Below are 17,719 nucleotides of genomic sequence, written 5' to 3' on the forward strand. Positions count from 1 at the left end.
CGCGTGGCGGAAGGGAAGGCAATGACCAATAGTCTCGCGCCGCGGCGGTCGTGGGCGGGGCCCCGGCCTGGCTGAGGTAGAGGCAGCGGCAGGAGTAGGGGTGAAATTTCTCGAAGCCTTCAAGCCGCGGGTTTGGCGGAGTCGCGGGCGGCTCTGGTTGGGAGCCGAGCCGGCCCCGGGGCCGGGATTCCCTAGTGGCGCCGGCGGGAACAGAGGCGGGTCCTGGGGCCTGGAGCGGAGGAGGCGGCTGTCGGGGCCCGTCCGGGAGCGGAGGAGGAGGCGGCGGGCCCCGGCCCCGGGTCGCCGAGCATGAACCACAAGAGCAAGAAGCGGATCCGGGAGGCGAAGCGCAGCGCCCGGCCCGAGCTGAAGGACTCGCTGGACTGGACCCGGCACAACTACTGCGAGACCTTCCCGCTGAGTGCGGCGGCCTGCACGGTGCGGACCGGGCTGGGGGGAGCCCGGGGGTCGGCTCCTGCCAGACCCGAGCTGGGGGCGGTGCACGGTGGGGCCGACCGGGAGGGGGGTCGCCTAGTTCCAGACCCGAGCTCCAAGGGGAGGGGGCTTTACGGTGCGGTCTGGCCAGGGCGGGTTGGTTCCTTGGCAATGGGATTTCCAGGCTGAACTCGGATCCTGGGGTAAAGAACCTAGGGTCTCTGGTGAGGGAACGGTGGAGCCCCACCCGCCCCCCGCCCTTCCTCCGAGATGCCTCAGGTAAAAGAGGCACCCAGAGAAGGGGGTTGGCGCGTCTCTAGAGCATCCATCTAAGGTGTGTGGGGGAACTCGCAGAGGGGAAGATGGGAGATCTCCCCCAACTACCCCCATATGAAGAGGAGTGGGGAGGGGACAGGCGGCTCTGTGGTTCCCTAAGGCAGGAGGCTGCCTTGGGAGACCAGCGCCTAGTCCTATGAAGGCAGCAAATTATTCAGTCAGAGGTGCTGCTGGTACTTCACCCCAAGGCAGCTAAGAAATGGCCAGGGCCTGGCCCAAAGAGCTTTAGTCCAAACTGGGTATTGTACAAGCTGTGGAAGAGCAGAGGACTGGCCAGAACATGGGTTGGCATGCGTCACATTGCCTTCTTACTAGAAGTAGCTTTCTCCTTACTTGAGGGAGGGAGGGAGCGCCTCGTGTTGCTCTTCAGTGAGTATGACTCCTAGGATTCAGGTCTGGTGAAGCTCTCCCCTTCCCGGAAGCTCATCAAGCACGTTTTTGATTCTGGACTATGAGTGGAGGGGGAAAGGGCAGGAGCTATAGATAATGGGAAGTATGTGAGCCTAAAGGAAAGGAAAATGCTTGGAAATGGAAAAAAACTATTGTCATTTGGTTAACTGACCTAGTGCTGCATGATTGTTGCTCCTACAGTATTTAACTAGGTGACCTGAAAGGAGAGTGGGAGATGCATAGAAACCTTTGAGGAAGATAGAATGGGGGAGTCAGAGGACGGATAATAAAAAACAAAATAATAAAAACAGGATTGTTGATAAGGGACTTGGGAAAACCTCTGGGTTCCATAGTGGTGGGTATTTTTACTTAACACAGACATGCCTACTTAATTCAAAGGTAGTTTCTAAATCCCTTCCCCATGGTATCATGGGGAGGAAGAAATAGAATTCTCACATCACAAATAGCAGAGTAAAATGCTGTGCAAGAGGGACTGTTTGCCAGGCTTCAGGCTATGGATTTCCTTATCCCTAGTGGATCTTGGGTCACCTCCACAGTGAAGAGCATTAAGCAAAATTTAAATATGCTTATGTTTCTCATGATGATGGTGATGTGTGTAGGAGCAGGTACAGAGGCTTATTACAGTTGGGGTCTGACACTGCAGTATTGTGCAGGGGAAGCCTAAAGTTGCATGCACTCTGTGTAATGTCTCCATATCCTCTAGATTTGAATGCAAGTGTAGGGCTTGCCAACGTAAATTTACCAGATGCAACTTAAGCCTGGCCTACACTTACAAGTTAGGTCCACATAGCTACAGCACTCAGGGGTGTGAAGAATTCACACCTCAGAATGCTGTAGCTATGCCAATTTAACCTCTGTGTAGATGCAGCTAGGCCAATGGAAGAATGCTTCTGTCAGTCTAGCTACTGCTGCTTGGGGAGTTGGATTACCTACAGCAATGTAAAAACTTGTTCTGTCACTGTAGGAGATGTCTACAGTATGGTACTACAGCTGTAGCGTAGACATAATTTTAGGCACCGACCTTTAGAAACTTGGCCTGTGGTGATTAAGGTGGTTTGTGGTACATTGCAGTTCTTTTTTCCCAACTGTTCTCTGTTTTTTACAGGATAATGTGGAAAGGGCAGATGCACTCCACTTATCGGTGGAAGAATTTGTTGAGCGTTATGAAAAGCCTTATAAGCCTGTAGTTCTGTTAAATGCTCAGATGGGCTGGTCTGCCCAAGAGAAGTGGACTCTAGAACGCCTGAAGCGCAAGTACAGGAACCAGAAGTTCAAGTGTGGTGAGGACAATGATGGGTACTCTGTGAAGATGAAGATGAAATATTACATAGAGTATATGGAGACCACACGTGATGACAGCCCCCTCTACATCTTCGACAGCAGCTACGGAGAGCACCCTAAGCGCAGGAAACTCCTGGAAGACTACGAAGTGCCCAAGTTCTTTACTGATGACCTATTCCAATATGCAGGAGAGAAGCGCAGACCACCTTATAGGTACGGTATCCATGGGATGGTGATGGGATGTGGATTCTGGTTTCTTCTGTCAGTTGCTCACAAGCAAACTAAATTTACTTTGATTATAAATTTCTCAAGATTCTCATGCAAATACAGAATAAAGAGGAGGAAACTCGGAGTAAGGTTTTCTGAGTTCTGTTAACAGCTATTGGTACAGGCTTGCTATGCGACTTTAGACAAGTTTCCTCATCTGTAAAATGAGAATAATGCCTACCTCAGAGCCATGTTGTGTGGCTGTAAAGTGCCTTCGAATTTTCAAATTATGTTACTGGGCTCAAGTTTACTGTTAGGACTTCGGTGAGACTTTGGTTGTACTTAAGCCCAGCCCTGCTGAAGGAGGCAGTATTTTAAGTCATGTCTAGATTAGTGCTAAATGTGTACAGCAGCAGTGCTGCAGCTGTGCCGTTATAGTTCTTCAGTGTAGACAGTATCTGTTTGCATAGGTAATCCACCCTCCTCTGAGAGGCGGTTGATAGGTTGATGGAAGAATTCTTCCATCATCCTAGTGCTGTCTACACCAGGGGTTAGGTCAACATAACTACGTGTCTCAGGGTTGTGGATGTAAGTTTCCAATGTAGATCAGCCCTAGGAAAGTGTCGAGTTTAGGTTGGACTTAACTAGTTCCTGTTAGCTCCATATTTCATACAAGCTCTGCCTAAAGGCCTTTCTACACTAGAGCTTTTAGCTTAACTGCCTATCAATTAACTGTATTTGTCTCAAAGTAGTGAAGGTTTTTCTGAAGGCTAATTTAGATGCCCCACACACATTTGGACTGACCTGCACTACAAAGTTAACATCAATCCAACTATGTAGGTCAGAGAGGTGAACAGTTCTAGTGTCAGAGGTATTTGCCATTTCTAGCACATAATTGATGTTCTCAAAGCATCTTATTGTAACAGGACTCACAATACCCTTGTTTGAGTGCTTAATTCATAATCTCTCTTCTGCCCACACAGGAAGTAGAAACTGCATTTATTTCCTTCTCTTGTAGACATCTAGTAGTGATTAACCCAACTTAAGATAAGAGATCATACTAGATACTGTTAAATGTACATTTTCATATTCTGTCCCAGACCAATTGAGATCACTAGGGATGGGTGTAACTTTAAGCCTTTGAAGCAGTAGTTTTCTGCGTGGAGAAAAATGACTTGCATATCTTCCCAATGAGACTATTGGGGAATTAACTATGACCAGGTAAATGATGTAGCGGTGAATAGAAAGTCACAAGTGAACAGTGTGTGGGTGATGGGAGCTGTCTTAACTTCATCTTCTTAACCCTTATCTGAAGATGTTTTTTGTTTGTTCCTCATTGCAACAAGAATTGTAGAACAGAACATCTATAGATGCTACTCTCAACCAGGAAAAAGCTTAGAAAAACACAATTACCATTTTATACATCAGGTGGTTTAGGCCCTTAAAACAGATATAATCATCATCTACTGAGGAACAATTTCTGGTTTCTGAACAATTTTTATTTTAATATAAACAAACCCTTGCTCCAAGAAATTACAAAAACAATTGCCATTATTTGTATAGGTCCTAGGCAAAAATATTATGCACCTTCTGCTGCAGTATTAAACTAACAATCCCAATAGTCAGTGCTCTGCTGCCAACTCTGCTTCTGGTGGCCAAATAAAGAAATGTATAAAGAACCATGTTAATTTCAAGCTGTGGTAGAAATGGGAGGAAAACATGCTTGCTTAATGGAAAGGAAAGTTCATAGAAGAAAGTAATTATTTCTTGTAATGCACCTGGATGTTTTTTTTTCCCGCCCCCCATGTGCAGATGGTTTGTAATGGGCCCACCTCGATCAGGAACAGGAATTCATATTGATCCTCTGGGAACCAGTGCTTGGAATGCCTTAGTCCACGGACATAAGCGCTGGTGCCTCTTCCCTACCAGCACTCCCAGAGAGTTGATCAAAGTGACACGGGAAGAAGGAGGGAACCAGCAGGATGAGGCGATCACTTGGTTCAGTATCATATACCCTAGGACGCAGCTCCCCACCTGGCCTCCTGAATTCAAACCGTTGGAAATTGTGCAGAAACCAGGCGAGACTGTCTTTGTACCAGGTATGTGTGGCTGTCTCCAATGGAAATCTGTAGTAGTATGGGAGAACATGTATTTAGATGTATCCTTGTTGAAAAAGTATCCACACTTGTTTACATAGTCCTCCATTTTCCAAAACTCTGTGCTGTATGACATTGTTTCAAACCTTTTTTGTGTTGCCCTTTGAATATCCAAAACATAGATGCCACATATGTTCCCCTGTTACAGGGGACTGATTGCATAACAAGCAGGACATGAGAGACACAACATATAGTGTGCTTGGGAAAGTGATCCTGAACTAAACTATGCAGTGGGGAAGTAATCAAAGCATGGAAGAATAGGGGCCTTTGAAGACCAGTAACTTTCTCTCATTCTCTGTTTTCTTGAGATTACTGTCAGTGTGATAAATGACAGGATTTGTGAGGTATGAGGAAAAAGTCATGCAAAGATGCAGACAGACCCCATTCATCTTCTTTTTTCCACAATTTTAATTTCAAATGCAAGATGATGCTGTAGCTTCTAAAAGTGTCTCTATTAAAAGGGCATAGCATTCCTATGAAATTGATGCAGACTTACACCTCCTTTAATTGGGAGGGGAAGGAGCACATCTGTTGGATAGAGCAGGGGAGTTTGACACCTGAATTCTATTCTATTATTTTTCCCTGACTTGCTACGTGAGCTTGAGCAACTCCTTTATCTCCCCTTCTGTGCCTGTTTACTTCTCTGTAAAATGGGGATGATGATTTCATGTTTGTAAAGTGCCTTGTAATAATCTTGGTACTTAGTGCCTTCTTATTATGTCTTCAGTTAAGAAAGCTTTGGAGCCTTATCAATTTCCATTATGAATCCTGGCTTTATTTTTTTATGGGATTACAACATGACCATATGAACCTCTCTAATTTTACCCTTTTATGGAAAAAAAACAACTTTAAACATTTTCTATTTTTAGAAAAAAAAAAAAAAGTGAAATTCTTCAAGCTAAAAACTCCCTTAAGTGTGAAAATTGATCTGCAGTTAGACCTTGGGCCTTTGTGCAGCTTGGGTCATAGTGGCATTTGCAGTTAAGCCAGCTGTCTGTAGCCAGATACTGAGAAATACCACTTAACCAAAAATGAAGATTTAACTTATAGTGTGCTGGAAAGTTCTGTCGCTGAACTTGAAGAGTGATTCACTGAGTCAAAGGATTACAGCTTTCCGATAGGGGCTTATGTATAGGAGAAAATTCTGGAATAAGAGAGCTAGGGGAAAAAACTTGCAGGCAGTCTTCTGTATTTGGTCATCATATCGGGAAGATGTCGGAGGGTGAGTGGAGGGACCTCCTGATATGAAGGTGTGACGATTAGGGTCCAGAAACTCAACTGCTCATTTTAGGGATTTAAACCATCTGTTCTTCTTTTGAACCAACTGATTGTATACTGTATTATTGTACTATAAAAGTGTATCAGTAAGGCCTTTTATGGAGGCTTGTAATGTTCTGAACTTGATTGTCATGAGATGTGTACAACTGTGGCTATGACTTTATAATATACACATATACATAAATTCATAACCACAGACAGGTATTAATAGATATGCAACTCCACCTCTTAATGTGGGCTCTATTAGCTATTGCTGATTCTATCTGCTGAGGATGGATATTTCAGTGGTTAGGGCCCTTGCCTGAGACTTCCTGCTTTGCCACACATGTCATGTGGAACTTCAGGTAAGCCACTTAGTCTCTTTGGTGCGTCAGTTTCCCATCTGTAAAATAACAGCACTGGGATATTGAGAGAAAATGCATTAAAGATTGTGAGATGCTCAGATACTGTGGTGACAGGGGCCATATAAGTACCTCAGATAGATGTATCTACAATACTTTAACTAAACAGTATTAAAAAAAATGTGTTTAAAAGTTGCTCTTGCATTGCATTTTGTAGGTGGCTGGTGGCACGTAGTTCTCAATCTCGATACAACCATTGCCATCACACAGAACTTTGCCAGCTGTACCAACTTCCCTGTGGTATGGCACAAGACAGTAAGAGGGAGGCCAAAATTATCAAGGAAGTGGTACAGGTAACGGTGCAGTAAATTCTGTTCCTATTTCTAATTTCCAGGCAGTTGAAGGGATAGTCCAAACACTTTCTTTCAAAGCAAGACATGCAGCTGGAATAACACTCATAGTACGTACTCACGTACAACTTTCTTGGGGAAAAACGCGTTGTCACTTTAAAGACATGTTTTCTAAGCTATGTCCTGCTTTTTACAGCAACGTTTCTTGGCTCCCTCCTCTGGAGTTGGTAGCTTAGTCTTGCTGTTTGGGGAAGGATCTGATCTAGATTTCACCTCTTGTGGAGGTGACTTGATGAGTTCAAGTGACATGCATAAAACTTAGACGATGCAGTCTGAAAATTCTTTGCTAAGCATGATAGAATGTAGAGGCAGTAAGTTAGTAAACTAGTGCTCTAAGTCAGGGATTGCCAAAGTGTGGTACATGTGCTACTGGTGCTGCATGAGTTTGATGTTCTGTCAGTTACTTCACAATTTTCTTAAGAAGGTGATATGTGATCCAATGTGATGGGAGTTGCTGCTCTAAGCATTTAAGGGGAATTTAGTACTGGTGAAAGGATTTATGTTAGCGTGCATGGAGATGGGAGTCCTGTTGTTTGCCTTGGAGATGGATGTCCACTATCTCCTGGAAAGGATGTATCTTTTCCCCTGATCTGCAGAGAGAACTACTATGGTGAGAATATCTTATTCTCCCTTCCCCTTTACTCCCTAGTTCTGCAGAGACTACCACCAGTGAGGCTAATTGTGATGTGGTTCTTGTGACATGGACAAGGCTCTGGTTGGAGGAGCTGAGATTCTGCTAACTAGCCATCAGGTAGCAACAACTTTAGTTCACTACCGAGGTGGCTCATGTTTAGCCTTGTAATCTAGAAGTTAAAGGCTTCATATGCCTTACTGATCTCTAGAGATGTCTGTTGTCCAGATCTAGTATCTTATGGAAACCTTTAAATTCAAGGTATTTTTCTCACCCAGTAGCCTCTGAATATAAGCACAGTTCACTTCTAACCACTTTAGATTTAAAAAAAAAAAGGCAACTCAGTTATCACTACTAATTCCATCCTCCCTTCAGGAGGACCTTACTGATATCAAAACCTTGTTAAAATTCTCTACTTCGAGGTTCCGTGTTAGAATATTAAATTGAGGTAAAATAACTATGGAAACTATATAAAAACCCATCAAAGCTAGAGTGCAGGAAGTTGCACAATGCTATGTGATGCATCTTGCTAGCAAATCATTATCTGTTGATCTTGCATTAATATGGCAATGGACAGATTTTGCGATTGTATGCTAGTGTAAATTAAAACCATGCTACATCCATAAAAGCAAGGACATTCTTTTGTTTCTCATTGTGTTCTAAATGCTAATCATGATGGCTGTGTTTAGGATCCTAAAACAAGAGCATCCTGAGCTGGCAGTGTTGGCTGATTCAGTTGATCTACAAGAATCGACAGGTATTGCATCTGATAGTTCCAGTGATTCCTCCAGTTCCTCTAGCTCCAGCTCCTCAGACTCTGATTCAGAGGTAAGGCTTTGCCACTGCAGATGACCCTTATCCCAAGACTACACTACCCTTTTCAACCAGTTGTCAAAGGAGTCTTGCCTGTTTCTTTTCTAAAAATACATAGTCTCCCTGACTCCCAACTCTCAAGTGGGTTTGAAGGTAACAGTTGAATAAACGTTAGACTGAAAAGTTAAATCCTAAACTTCAGAGAAAGCTAATAGTGTGCAAGTATAAAGCAAAGGACTGGACCAGTGGGGATCTTGGTGAGAGCTTTAGTCTTCTGTGAGGGGTGGCCAACTCCTCTTGCCGAAACAAACTTGGCTTTGAGACATTCCTGATTCTCTCTGCTCCCCAGGCTCCCGTCTTTTTATGCTTAATATACTTTGTGCTGCTTCTTTCACCATCTTCTAATGGCTCCACTGGCTTCCCATTTGTCTTGGCTTCCAGCTCCTTGCAGATCTTCCCTTGCTTTTAAGTTGCGTGGATATACTCACAACTTCTTTGAGACCTTGTCACTCTCGTGAGTATGGGCTTGTGTAGACCCTATCTCCTCTCTCCAACCATTCAGTATTCACGTTCTGACACCTGGAAACATTCTTCTCATTTTCTCTCCCATCCTTCAAACTTTCTTCTTTTGCCACTCAGTAGCAATAGCTATTAACTGACTCTTATTAAATTTCATAACTAATTCTCTAAGGGGTTCAGAGGAACCTGAATGAGAGATTCTCATACAAAAACTCTTAGTGGGAAGGAGGGTGAGTTTGAGTCCCACTAACCTTTACAGCCTTTGAGAAAATTTGACTAGTTTAGTACTTGCCCAGCATCTTTCACCTGAGGCTCTTTATTCACTTTACAAACCTGTATCTACCCTTAAATAGAAAGTAAAACTATCCTTATTTTATAGATGGGGAACAAGGCCACAGAGTTCGGGCCAAGATTTTTTTTCAAATGTGACTAGTGATTTTGGTTGCCTAACTTGAGACGCCTTAAGTGACTTGACTTTCCAGAAAGTGCTGAGCACTCAGTCTGAAAATCAGGGGCCTTTGGGTGCCTGATTAGAATACCTGAAAATCTTAGCCTAAGTGTATTGCAGTAAGTTGCAGGGCATGCAACATGCGCTTTTGTATAGAAATTGTGATGCTTCGGAGAAGAACATGCATGATAACTTCTCTGGTGACTGTATTAGTGACTGGTATGGTTCACGGTCATATCTTCTGAGTAATAACTGAAGGTTTGTATTTCCCTGCATTGATTTGCTTATTCATTTTGTCTTTCTCTGTATTTAGTGTGATTCTGGCTCTGAGACCGAAGGGATGATGCATCGGCGGAAAAAGAGAAGGACTTGCAGCATGATGGGTAACGGTGACACTACCTCTCAAGATGATTGTGTGAGCAAAGAGCGCAGCTCCTCCAGGTGACCAGATGTGACAGCTCTTTCTTTTTCCAAACAAAAGACGTTTTAATACAGGGATGGCAGGGTTTGGTTAAGCTGTTCCATCATGCATGGGATGCGAAGGGGAAAGTGGGGGGAGGGGGGCTGCCTAGATTGGCCTACTCCAAGGAGGAATTTAAGATCTTCTCTTTAAAAAAGAAAGTGCCAAGGAGAAATTTTACATTATTTAATAAACAGTTTTTATAACTTTTTTCTAATCATTTTTTAATATAGAAGGAATGCTCCGATTGCTGGGGATGAACTTGGGAGTAGCGGGGCATTTTGTGGGGAAAGTGGAATATCAGATTCTGTGCCCATTGAGGAGCATAATTGTGTGGTAAATTGGCAAAGGGGGGAATAATCAGCAGAAAACAAGGCTTGATCACCTGATTGTCCAAACTGAAAAGCTTCAAGCAACTGTATACTTAGTTTTTCGTACTTCACTGTTGCCTGGACTACTTCAGTTCTGGCTACTATTCTATTTTTTGTAAGGATTAACAGATTATAAACTTCATTCTAAGGCCTTGTTGCTTTAAAACTTAGAGGAAAAAAAGAAGCTGTGCCAAAGGCTGATATCTTAGCTGATTTGTGGAGGGAGACGCTTTAAATAAATAATAGAATTCACTTGGCGTGAATTTATTAGAACAAGGTCTTTTCTCCCATCCGTGGGCTCCCAGGTAAGGAGGATCGAAAAACGGGCATTTGGGAGATATTTACTACTAAAAAGCTATGGCAAAATGCTGGATTTAGAAACCATTTTGCTTCTGAGCAATTGTCCTTGATTCCCTTGGGTAAAAGGTACAAGTTAACCACACTAAAGTGCTGCTTGTATCAACCACTTCACGTTCATTTATGCATCCCCTAATTCATCACAGACCTTGGGTTGCTCTGAATCTGTCTTGTGGTTGCAAGCTCTGTGATGAATTAGCAGAAAGATGCACATAATACTGGCCAAGCCTCTTTGTAGGCCCCTGTCTGCTCTTTCGGTATATATGGGTATCTAACTTTCAGTGATACAGCACTCAGCTTCTCCTGTCTTTGAGTAGTAGGCAAGTCATATGGAGTTGAGTCAAAACACCAAACTATCCTTAAATGTTTGGAGTTAACTGAGCCAGTATCTTATTTCCCAGCTGAGGTTTATCCCTTCTTATGATACTGTCAATTTCAGTTTTAGCAGCCAGTTCTGACTTCAGGCTGAAAATGAGCAGCAGAATGTAATGAACACAGATCCTGGTTTCATGATCTCTTAGAAATGCAAGCTATATTGCAGAGCTCCATCCTTTCTGCATTTTTTTTCAGCCTTTTGCAGTGAAAACATTAATTTTAATATTTGGCCTATATTACAAAAGACTAGTGAGTTAGCACCTTGTCCAAGAGCCCCTCTCTGTTTTCCAGATGTCTCTTTCAGGCCTTTCTATGTTGTAGCTCATGATTTGCTTTCTGCTGCAATTGTGTTGAGGAATACCATCAATGTAAGCAGAATTGTTTCTAAGCCTTGTCAAGCACATCAGCAGCTCTGTTAAAAAAACAAAAACAAAAAATAAACCCCTTTAGTCCTTTGCTGAGGCAGCAGACTGCTGTCTTCCATTGTGACACTGGAGGAAAAGTTATAGTCATGACAGGCAGATGTACTTCTTTTGACAGGATTAGGGAATCTTGCGGAAGCCACGCTCACCCCTGAGAGATAACAAGAACCGTCTAGAGGCAGCTGCCACTCGAAGCTCCGTTAGCAGCCAGGTCTGTTCTACCCCTCTCAGCTCCTATCTACTCTTAGGATCCTTCTCAAGTCTTCACTGCTACTTTGATCCAAACTCCTATCTTCCATCACGTGCTGACTAAAGATGACTCCTTGGTAACTACTGAGGGACACTCCCAAGTCTAAATGACTGTGGAATGCTTAGTGTCCTTCTGTACCCCTAAAAAAGTGCACTAAATGGTCAGAAAATAACCCAGCTCTGGGCAAGGACTTGCCTTGTGTCTAACAGTTCATGAAGCTGGCAAGGAAAACAGTCTGATGCCTGTTTTTAAAGGACTGTTTTAAAACCAGCAGCTACATCCAGAAACCTACCCTGCTTTGACACTGTCATACGTTTACATGTGCTGCACATGCTGAAACTAGGAGAGGATCTCGGCACCTTTGCTCTACACAAACATCCAGTGGATATTGTACCAGAGTGGTGGAAGGGAGACTAACTCTGTTATGTACTCTGAACACTGAGGTGACTTCAAATGACTAGAAATGCCTACCTGTGAGAAGCATCTTTTGTGGTCATATTCATCTACATACACTCTGACTAAACCCAAATAGTCAAAGATGTGACACCTTAACCAGCAATGATCATATGTACTTATGCTTGGTATCTGCCATATTAAGTATAAAAAGATAAACTGTCACTGGGGTGTAGCATTGGGGCTTGACGGAACAAGAGATGGGTGGCTTCTTGTATAGTAGAAGCCACTGATAGTCACCATCTATCAACAGTTACCCATGAAGCTTAGATGTAGGGGGAAAACTATATAACTGAATTACAGACTTTATTCAGCCCCAGAAAGCAGCTGTCTCTTTGAGGTCATGTGTTTAGGAGCTTAGCAGCACTTGCTCTGGGATCTGTAAAAGAGTATGGAAGTAAGAGGGCAGTATTTTGTCTTAAACATTTTAAAGTAACAGGTGATGCTTGGGTTCACACAGCTGCAGTGGCACTGTGCCAAGATAAACTCTCATCCCCAAGCAATCTGCTAGGATGGTTGATATTAATTTACCAGGGCCTGTGCATTAAAGCTTTCCTATAACCTGCTCCCAGCCACCTTAGAGGCTGTTCTTGTGGGGGAAGGGGGGAAATAACCATCTTGCTCTGATACAAAGAACACTGCACCCAAGAGCCAGCCAATTGGGCTGTTTCTCTTTGCACCCTTATTTCAGTTTTGCTGTTTGGGAGAGGGAACTGAAAAGAGAAGGGCAGTGCACTCTCTCTCATATAAGCCACAATGCCTAGGCATTAGTGTGAAGATCTGCAGTCATGGGGCATGCCCTCTTGGACGGGGGAGCTGGGGGGGAAGTGGTGCGGAGTTGCGTTCCGTGGGGTGCGACTGAGACCCAGACCAACCCCCAAAGGGGGTGGGGAGGGAGTGCTGCCCAGTTCTGCTCCTGGTCTGTGCCTGGGGATCCTGGCTGTCAGCCCCATGCCTGGGGATGTGCTCCTGACCATGGCGGGCAGCCCCACGTCTGGGGATCTGGCTGGCCGCAACTGAAGACTTCTGCCCCTGGCTGAGGGTCTGCCCCCATCCCAAGCTGAGGCCCCAGCATTGGCCCTCCTTACCACTGTCTGCATCTCCCCCTCTTGGAGCCGCAGCCCTGCTCCTGGCTCCGTGTGGGGGAGCGTGGACAGGGTATGGGTGGGCATGAGGTAAAAAGTTTGGGAATCGCTGCACTAGTGACTGAATTAAAATGCAAACTGGCAACCTTAACTGTGAATTTTCTGTATACAGTGTATTAAGTAGACCCCCTGAATGTTGATTTTTAACTTGTCCTTTACTATTTGTGTTCCCTCTCCCATCTCAGGATATGGCCCAATCTGTTGTAAAAGTGAGCCCTGCTTATCTTGGTTCGTCAGCAGTATAGACTTTTCTTTCCAAGTCTCCTTTGTGCTGGTCACTTTATGTAGCAGAGAAGTGGGAGGGAGTTTAGAGGTGTGAGGCAGGTGGCTCATCAGTGCGTCCCTAAGCAGGAAATTCAAGGGGTGCATTTGTGGCAATAGAACACAAATGTGCAGACTTTTCTTCAAAACTGCTGCAGTTTTTCCTGCAGGGGGACTCTTCCTTAAGGCTGCTTAGATGTAAAGACGGTTTTGTGTCAAAACATCCAGATTCCCTGGCCGAGGATGCCTGTAGTCTGCCTAGTTCAGGGCACACATTGGCAGCTTGCCCATAGCCTGCATGCTGCATGTTATCTTCATAAAATGGAGCAGACTGCAGCTGCTATCACTTAGAACAAGATAGGGGGCTGCGGTGGCTACAGGATTAGAAGGGTATCCCCCTCCTAGTGACAAGGGTTAACCTGGATTATAAAGCTCTTGGGGCTGCGGTTTGGGCCATTGCCTTCAGCAGCATGGTTACAGCTGTGCCTCATCTTAATATTTTACTGTATGAAAAAAGTCTGGGCCTGAGCCCATGAAGTCTGTCATGGGGAAACCAACCTGCCTCTCACTACCAAGAAAGCTGCTCCTTTTCTAGCAATTCCACAGTCTGATGTTCCAGAGTGCAGAGCCCTTCTCCATGCCTACAAACAGATCAGTGGTGTGACAATAAAGCTGTCAATTAAAATGGACACCGTCTCCTCGTATTGAATGGTCTATAAGGTAACATTTGAAACTAGCAATAGGAAAGGTAATGTCAGCTGACTTCCACAAAGCCATTCAGTGTGGTACAAGGGCTGGGATTCTGAAGTAGAGCTATTCGAATGTTCTTCCTTGGAATGGGTTAACTTTGCATAAAGGTATATTGGGTTTCATGAAAACATTGTTGGGAAGGTTCCTCAAGTCTAGGATGGAGTTCCTACTCAAAACCAGAGAGCCAGACCCAGAATAGCCAAGGCGTTCACATGAGATGTAGGGACTTGAGCCTGGGTCTCCATCCCACGTGTGTACCCTAACCACATGTCTATAGCACCAGTCACTAAGCTGCTGCATATTTTATGATTTATACGAAGTGGAATAGCTTCAGCAGCCGAGAGTGAGGAAAAAGGGACTGACTAGCCTGCTGGAATGTGCATCGCAGCATTTTTGTGAAACAGAATTCTTGTTTTCCAGCTAGCTTGACTCAGGACTGCTGGGTTTTCTTCTTAGGTCCACCACTTTCATCCTGTGTGACCTTGGCCAAATAGCTTAGCCTCTCTGTGTATTTGATGTCCTAGCTATAAAATGGCAATAATACGTACCTTGCAGGGATGTTGTGAGGCTACTTTGAATTAATGGTTGTAAAACACTCTTGATCCTTCTGCAAAAGGTGTTACAAATGACTGAATATGGTTAAGCCCCTATTAAGCAGGCTAGACACTGCTTTCTAAACTGGCACTGGCTCCTCCCACTGGACAAGTGCTACAGTCACAAAGGTTCAGTGCTTCTGGGCACTTGCTCACCGATAACTTCAGAAGTGCCCACTTCAAAACCAATTCACCCTACGTGAACTGTGCCAAATGTAGGGGTAGGTTTTATTGAGCTCTGGGTTGAAAATATTGGTGCCTAAACTTGCTCTATTAGTATCCCAGGTTTGCTACTGCATGTCAGCTTTGCTGTCCTCTCTTCTGTCCTTTTTGGCCAATGAACATCTGAGATAAGGCCCTGCTTTTCTACCCCTATTTAGCAGCTGATGTGAATCAGTTGTATCCTAAGTTCACCTCTTCCCTTGTTACAGGTTAAAGGGACTGACTGGTGAAATCTTGTCAGTAACATACTACAGTTCATAGGAAGCATGTTTCTTTGAAGATACCTGCTCCATACACATAGGGCAGGGGGAGCCTGTGGCTTCATAGAAGCTAGTAGTAGTCTCCCTTCCTTCTTTATCTAACTGACCAGACTAATGCCAACTTCTCCCAACTGCTTATTAGATGTCTGCCTCTGGCAAGATTAATTGAGAGGCCCTTTTCCTTCCTGAATTCCCAGCCATCTTATGGGGACAGATGGGTGGCACTGTGAAACCTCTCTGTGGGCTGGACTCCCAGAGACAGTGCTGTGTGCCCCTCTTGGGAGCGGGGCAGTGGAGCCTGCTGATTCATTGGACAGTTCAAGCCCTATCACTGCCACTAACTTATCCGTCCTTCGGGCACAGCTGCAGTGCTCTGAATTTTGTCTAATGATGATTGCAGTTTTTTGCTTTTTATTTTAAATAAAATGATTATTTTGCATTACTGTATTTGTCATGTTTTTTTTCATCTAGTGATCTGGAAAAACTACATGTCTAGCAGGTACCTCTGTCATCTGCTGTGCTGTAGCAGCGGACAGATTAGCTACAGTAGTAGTTAAGAGGAGCCTCCATCATTGTAGCATATGGGGCGGAAGTGTCAGTCTCTTTATCTCATAGTATCCCTGCTACTACCTGTGGTCTCAGTCATAGCCCTGTGCTGCATGCTCGTATCAGATGAGGACAGCACACATTTTGGAAGCTTGTGCCACCATGGAAAGCTACTGGGGACATGATGGTGGCCAGGAGAGGGACCCTCATATCTAATCATTGTCAGACTGCAATCAGTGGGAGGGAGGGGGACAAAAAGGTGAATTGCTGGAAACTTGCCTCCCGCTGCGTGTCTCCCTTGTCACAAGACAGTAGTGGGCTTGATCTTGTGAGTAGATGGGGTTGTGTTGGAGTACAGCTGACACAACTGACACAGCTGACAGCTGATGGGGTTGTGTTGGAATACAGCTGACACACTAATGTAGAAGATGACCAGGAAAGTGTTAAATTCAAAGTGCAGTGCAGTGATTTGCCCCCCTCTGCTTCTTGTTAAGTGCTTTGGTTTTTTTGTGGTGGACTAATGGAGTTGTCCTTCCTGGAGGACACTAGACTATCCTAGTTGTCACTGGCAGAAACTGGACTGAACTCGTCTATATGTTAAGCCTGCCCATACACATGTATTGGAACAACATTTGGAACATATCACAGGATTTGTTGTAAGTTTTATCACAGGCCTTTTAGGAAACCATATTCCTAGGGTCAACAAGTTAACACAAAGCACGTCAGCAGTGAGGGAGAGAGAGCCCTGAGGAATTTAAGAAACTTATTTTAAAAATATTCCAGAAATTGTGGAAAGAAAAAAATCTGAAGGAGAAATGAATTTATGGCAACACCGGACAAGAATGTTGCTGACTTGTGCCTCAGGCTTGGTGCATTCTTCTCCAGTTTGTGCCTCTCCCTGCCGAGGATTGATTTGAAAAACAAACTTTCTATTCCTTTTCCCTGGGTGGAGCTCTTGCAATGCAAGAGATGCACAATTGCTCTCTTCCCTTGCCTGCTGGAACTAAACAGTGAATCAACAGCAACTGCATTGTTAAATGAATCCAGGCCCCCAGCACACGCCCTTCGGGAGAGTTAACATCTTGATGGAGCTATTGAAATGCTAACATTGTTAAGGGCAGCAGAGAATCCTGTGGCACCTTATAGACTAACAGATGTTTTGGAGCGTGAGCTTTCGTGGGTGAATACTCACTTCATCAGACGCAGGTCAAGGGCTGCAGTTTGGATTAATTCTGAGCTGCAGAAGTTATTTTTGCAATCATTCTGCTTTTCATCCCTAGGATTCCCATGATATATGCTTTCATATGTCCCCAAATTTAGGCTGTCTGCTGTTGTAGCCTGGAAGGACTGCTAAGGCCCTGCTCTGTTCTTCCTCAGATTTTTTATTCTTTTACTGCAATTGCACCACAGCTCCTCCCTCTAGCATAGAGGATGGGCACATTGATCCTTTGTTTAATTGCTGCTAATGAGCTGCTGGAGGAGGTTACGTCAGTTGGAATGTAAAGCTCTAATTACCACGTGACAGCCTGCCTTGCTCTGCCATCTTTCCCCTATTCGCCTCAATTAGAGGCACCCTTGCCAAATAAGGTAAAAGTGGCCCCCTCCTTACAGGGTCTGATGTACAGTGAATGTTGTCATGGACCTCAGAAAGACTGTTAGAAACAATGATGTTTCACAGTGAATCTCAAATGCAGCATGTGCAGTACCCTCACAACAATATGCTAGAATGGCAGTGTTCCCACACAGCTGCTTAGCAAGGGCCGCCTGAACACCACTAAATACAACGTGGCTGCTATGGTTGGGTTGGGAAAATCCCTGTTATTAAAATAATATAGTGCACAACAGGCCCTTCCATGCAGGGTTCTCACAGTGCTTTACAAGGCACCACCCATAGCGCACAGCTGCACCTGGTTTATAGATTTTGGACAAGGGCAAACTAAGGCATGTCTGACCACTGTTTTCCATGGGCTTTATGAGTTTGGGGTACC

At 44.4% G+C, this 17,719-nt stretch overlaps 1 protein-coding gene across 1 annotated transcript; it reads left to right on the forward strand.

The window, feature by feature from the left end:
- The first annotated feature begins 50 nt into the window (after positions 1-50).
- Positions 51-14,049, forward strand: JMJD6 (jumonji domain containing 6, arginine demethylase and lysine hydroxylase). The gene is made up of 7 exons (XM_032792811.2): positions 51-438; positions 2,288-2,676; positions 4,483-4,769; positions 6,663-6,798; positions 8,176-8,314; positions 9,580-9,707; positions 11,370-14,049. The coding sequence occupies exons 1-7, from the start codon at positions 310-312 to the stop codon at positions 11,404-11,406; spliced, it is 1,245 nt and encodes a 414-aa protein (XP_032648702.1). The 5' UTR covers positions 51-309; the 3' UTR covers positions 11,407-14,049.
- Positions 14,050-17,719: the final 3,670 nt, after the last annotated feature.

The sequence above is a fragment of the Chelonoidis abingdonii genome, chromosome 13 (assembly GCF_003597395.2).
Source record: "Chelonoidis abingdonii isolate Lonesome George chromosome 13, CheloAbing_2.0, whole genome shotgun sequence".
In the NCBI taxonomy this organism is placed as follows: Eukaryota; Metazoa; Chordata; order Testudines; family Testudinidae; genus Chelonoidis; species Chelonoidis abingdonii.

Bases quoted from the DNA above. Each gene is read 5' to 3' on its own strand.
- JMJD6 (XM_032792811.2), top strand. From the start codon at position 310: ATGAACCACAAGAGCAAGAAGCGGATCCGGGAGGCGAAGCGCAGCGCC. The intron at 439-2,287 runs GTGCGGACCGGG...TGTTTTTTACAG, and splicing joins TGAGTGCGGCGGCCTGCACG to GATAATGTGGAAAGGGCAGA. The intron at 9,708-11,369 runs GTGACCAGATGT...TTCTTTTGACAG, and splicing joins AAAGAGCGCAGCTCCTCCAG to GATTAGGGAATCTTGCGGAA.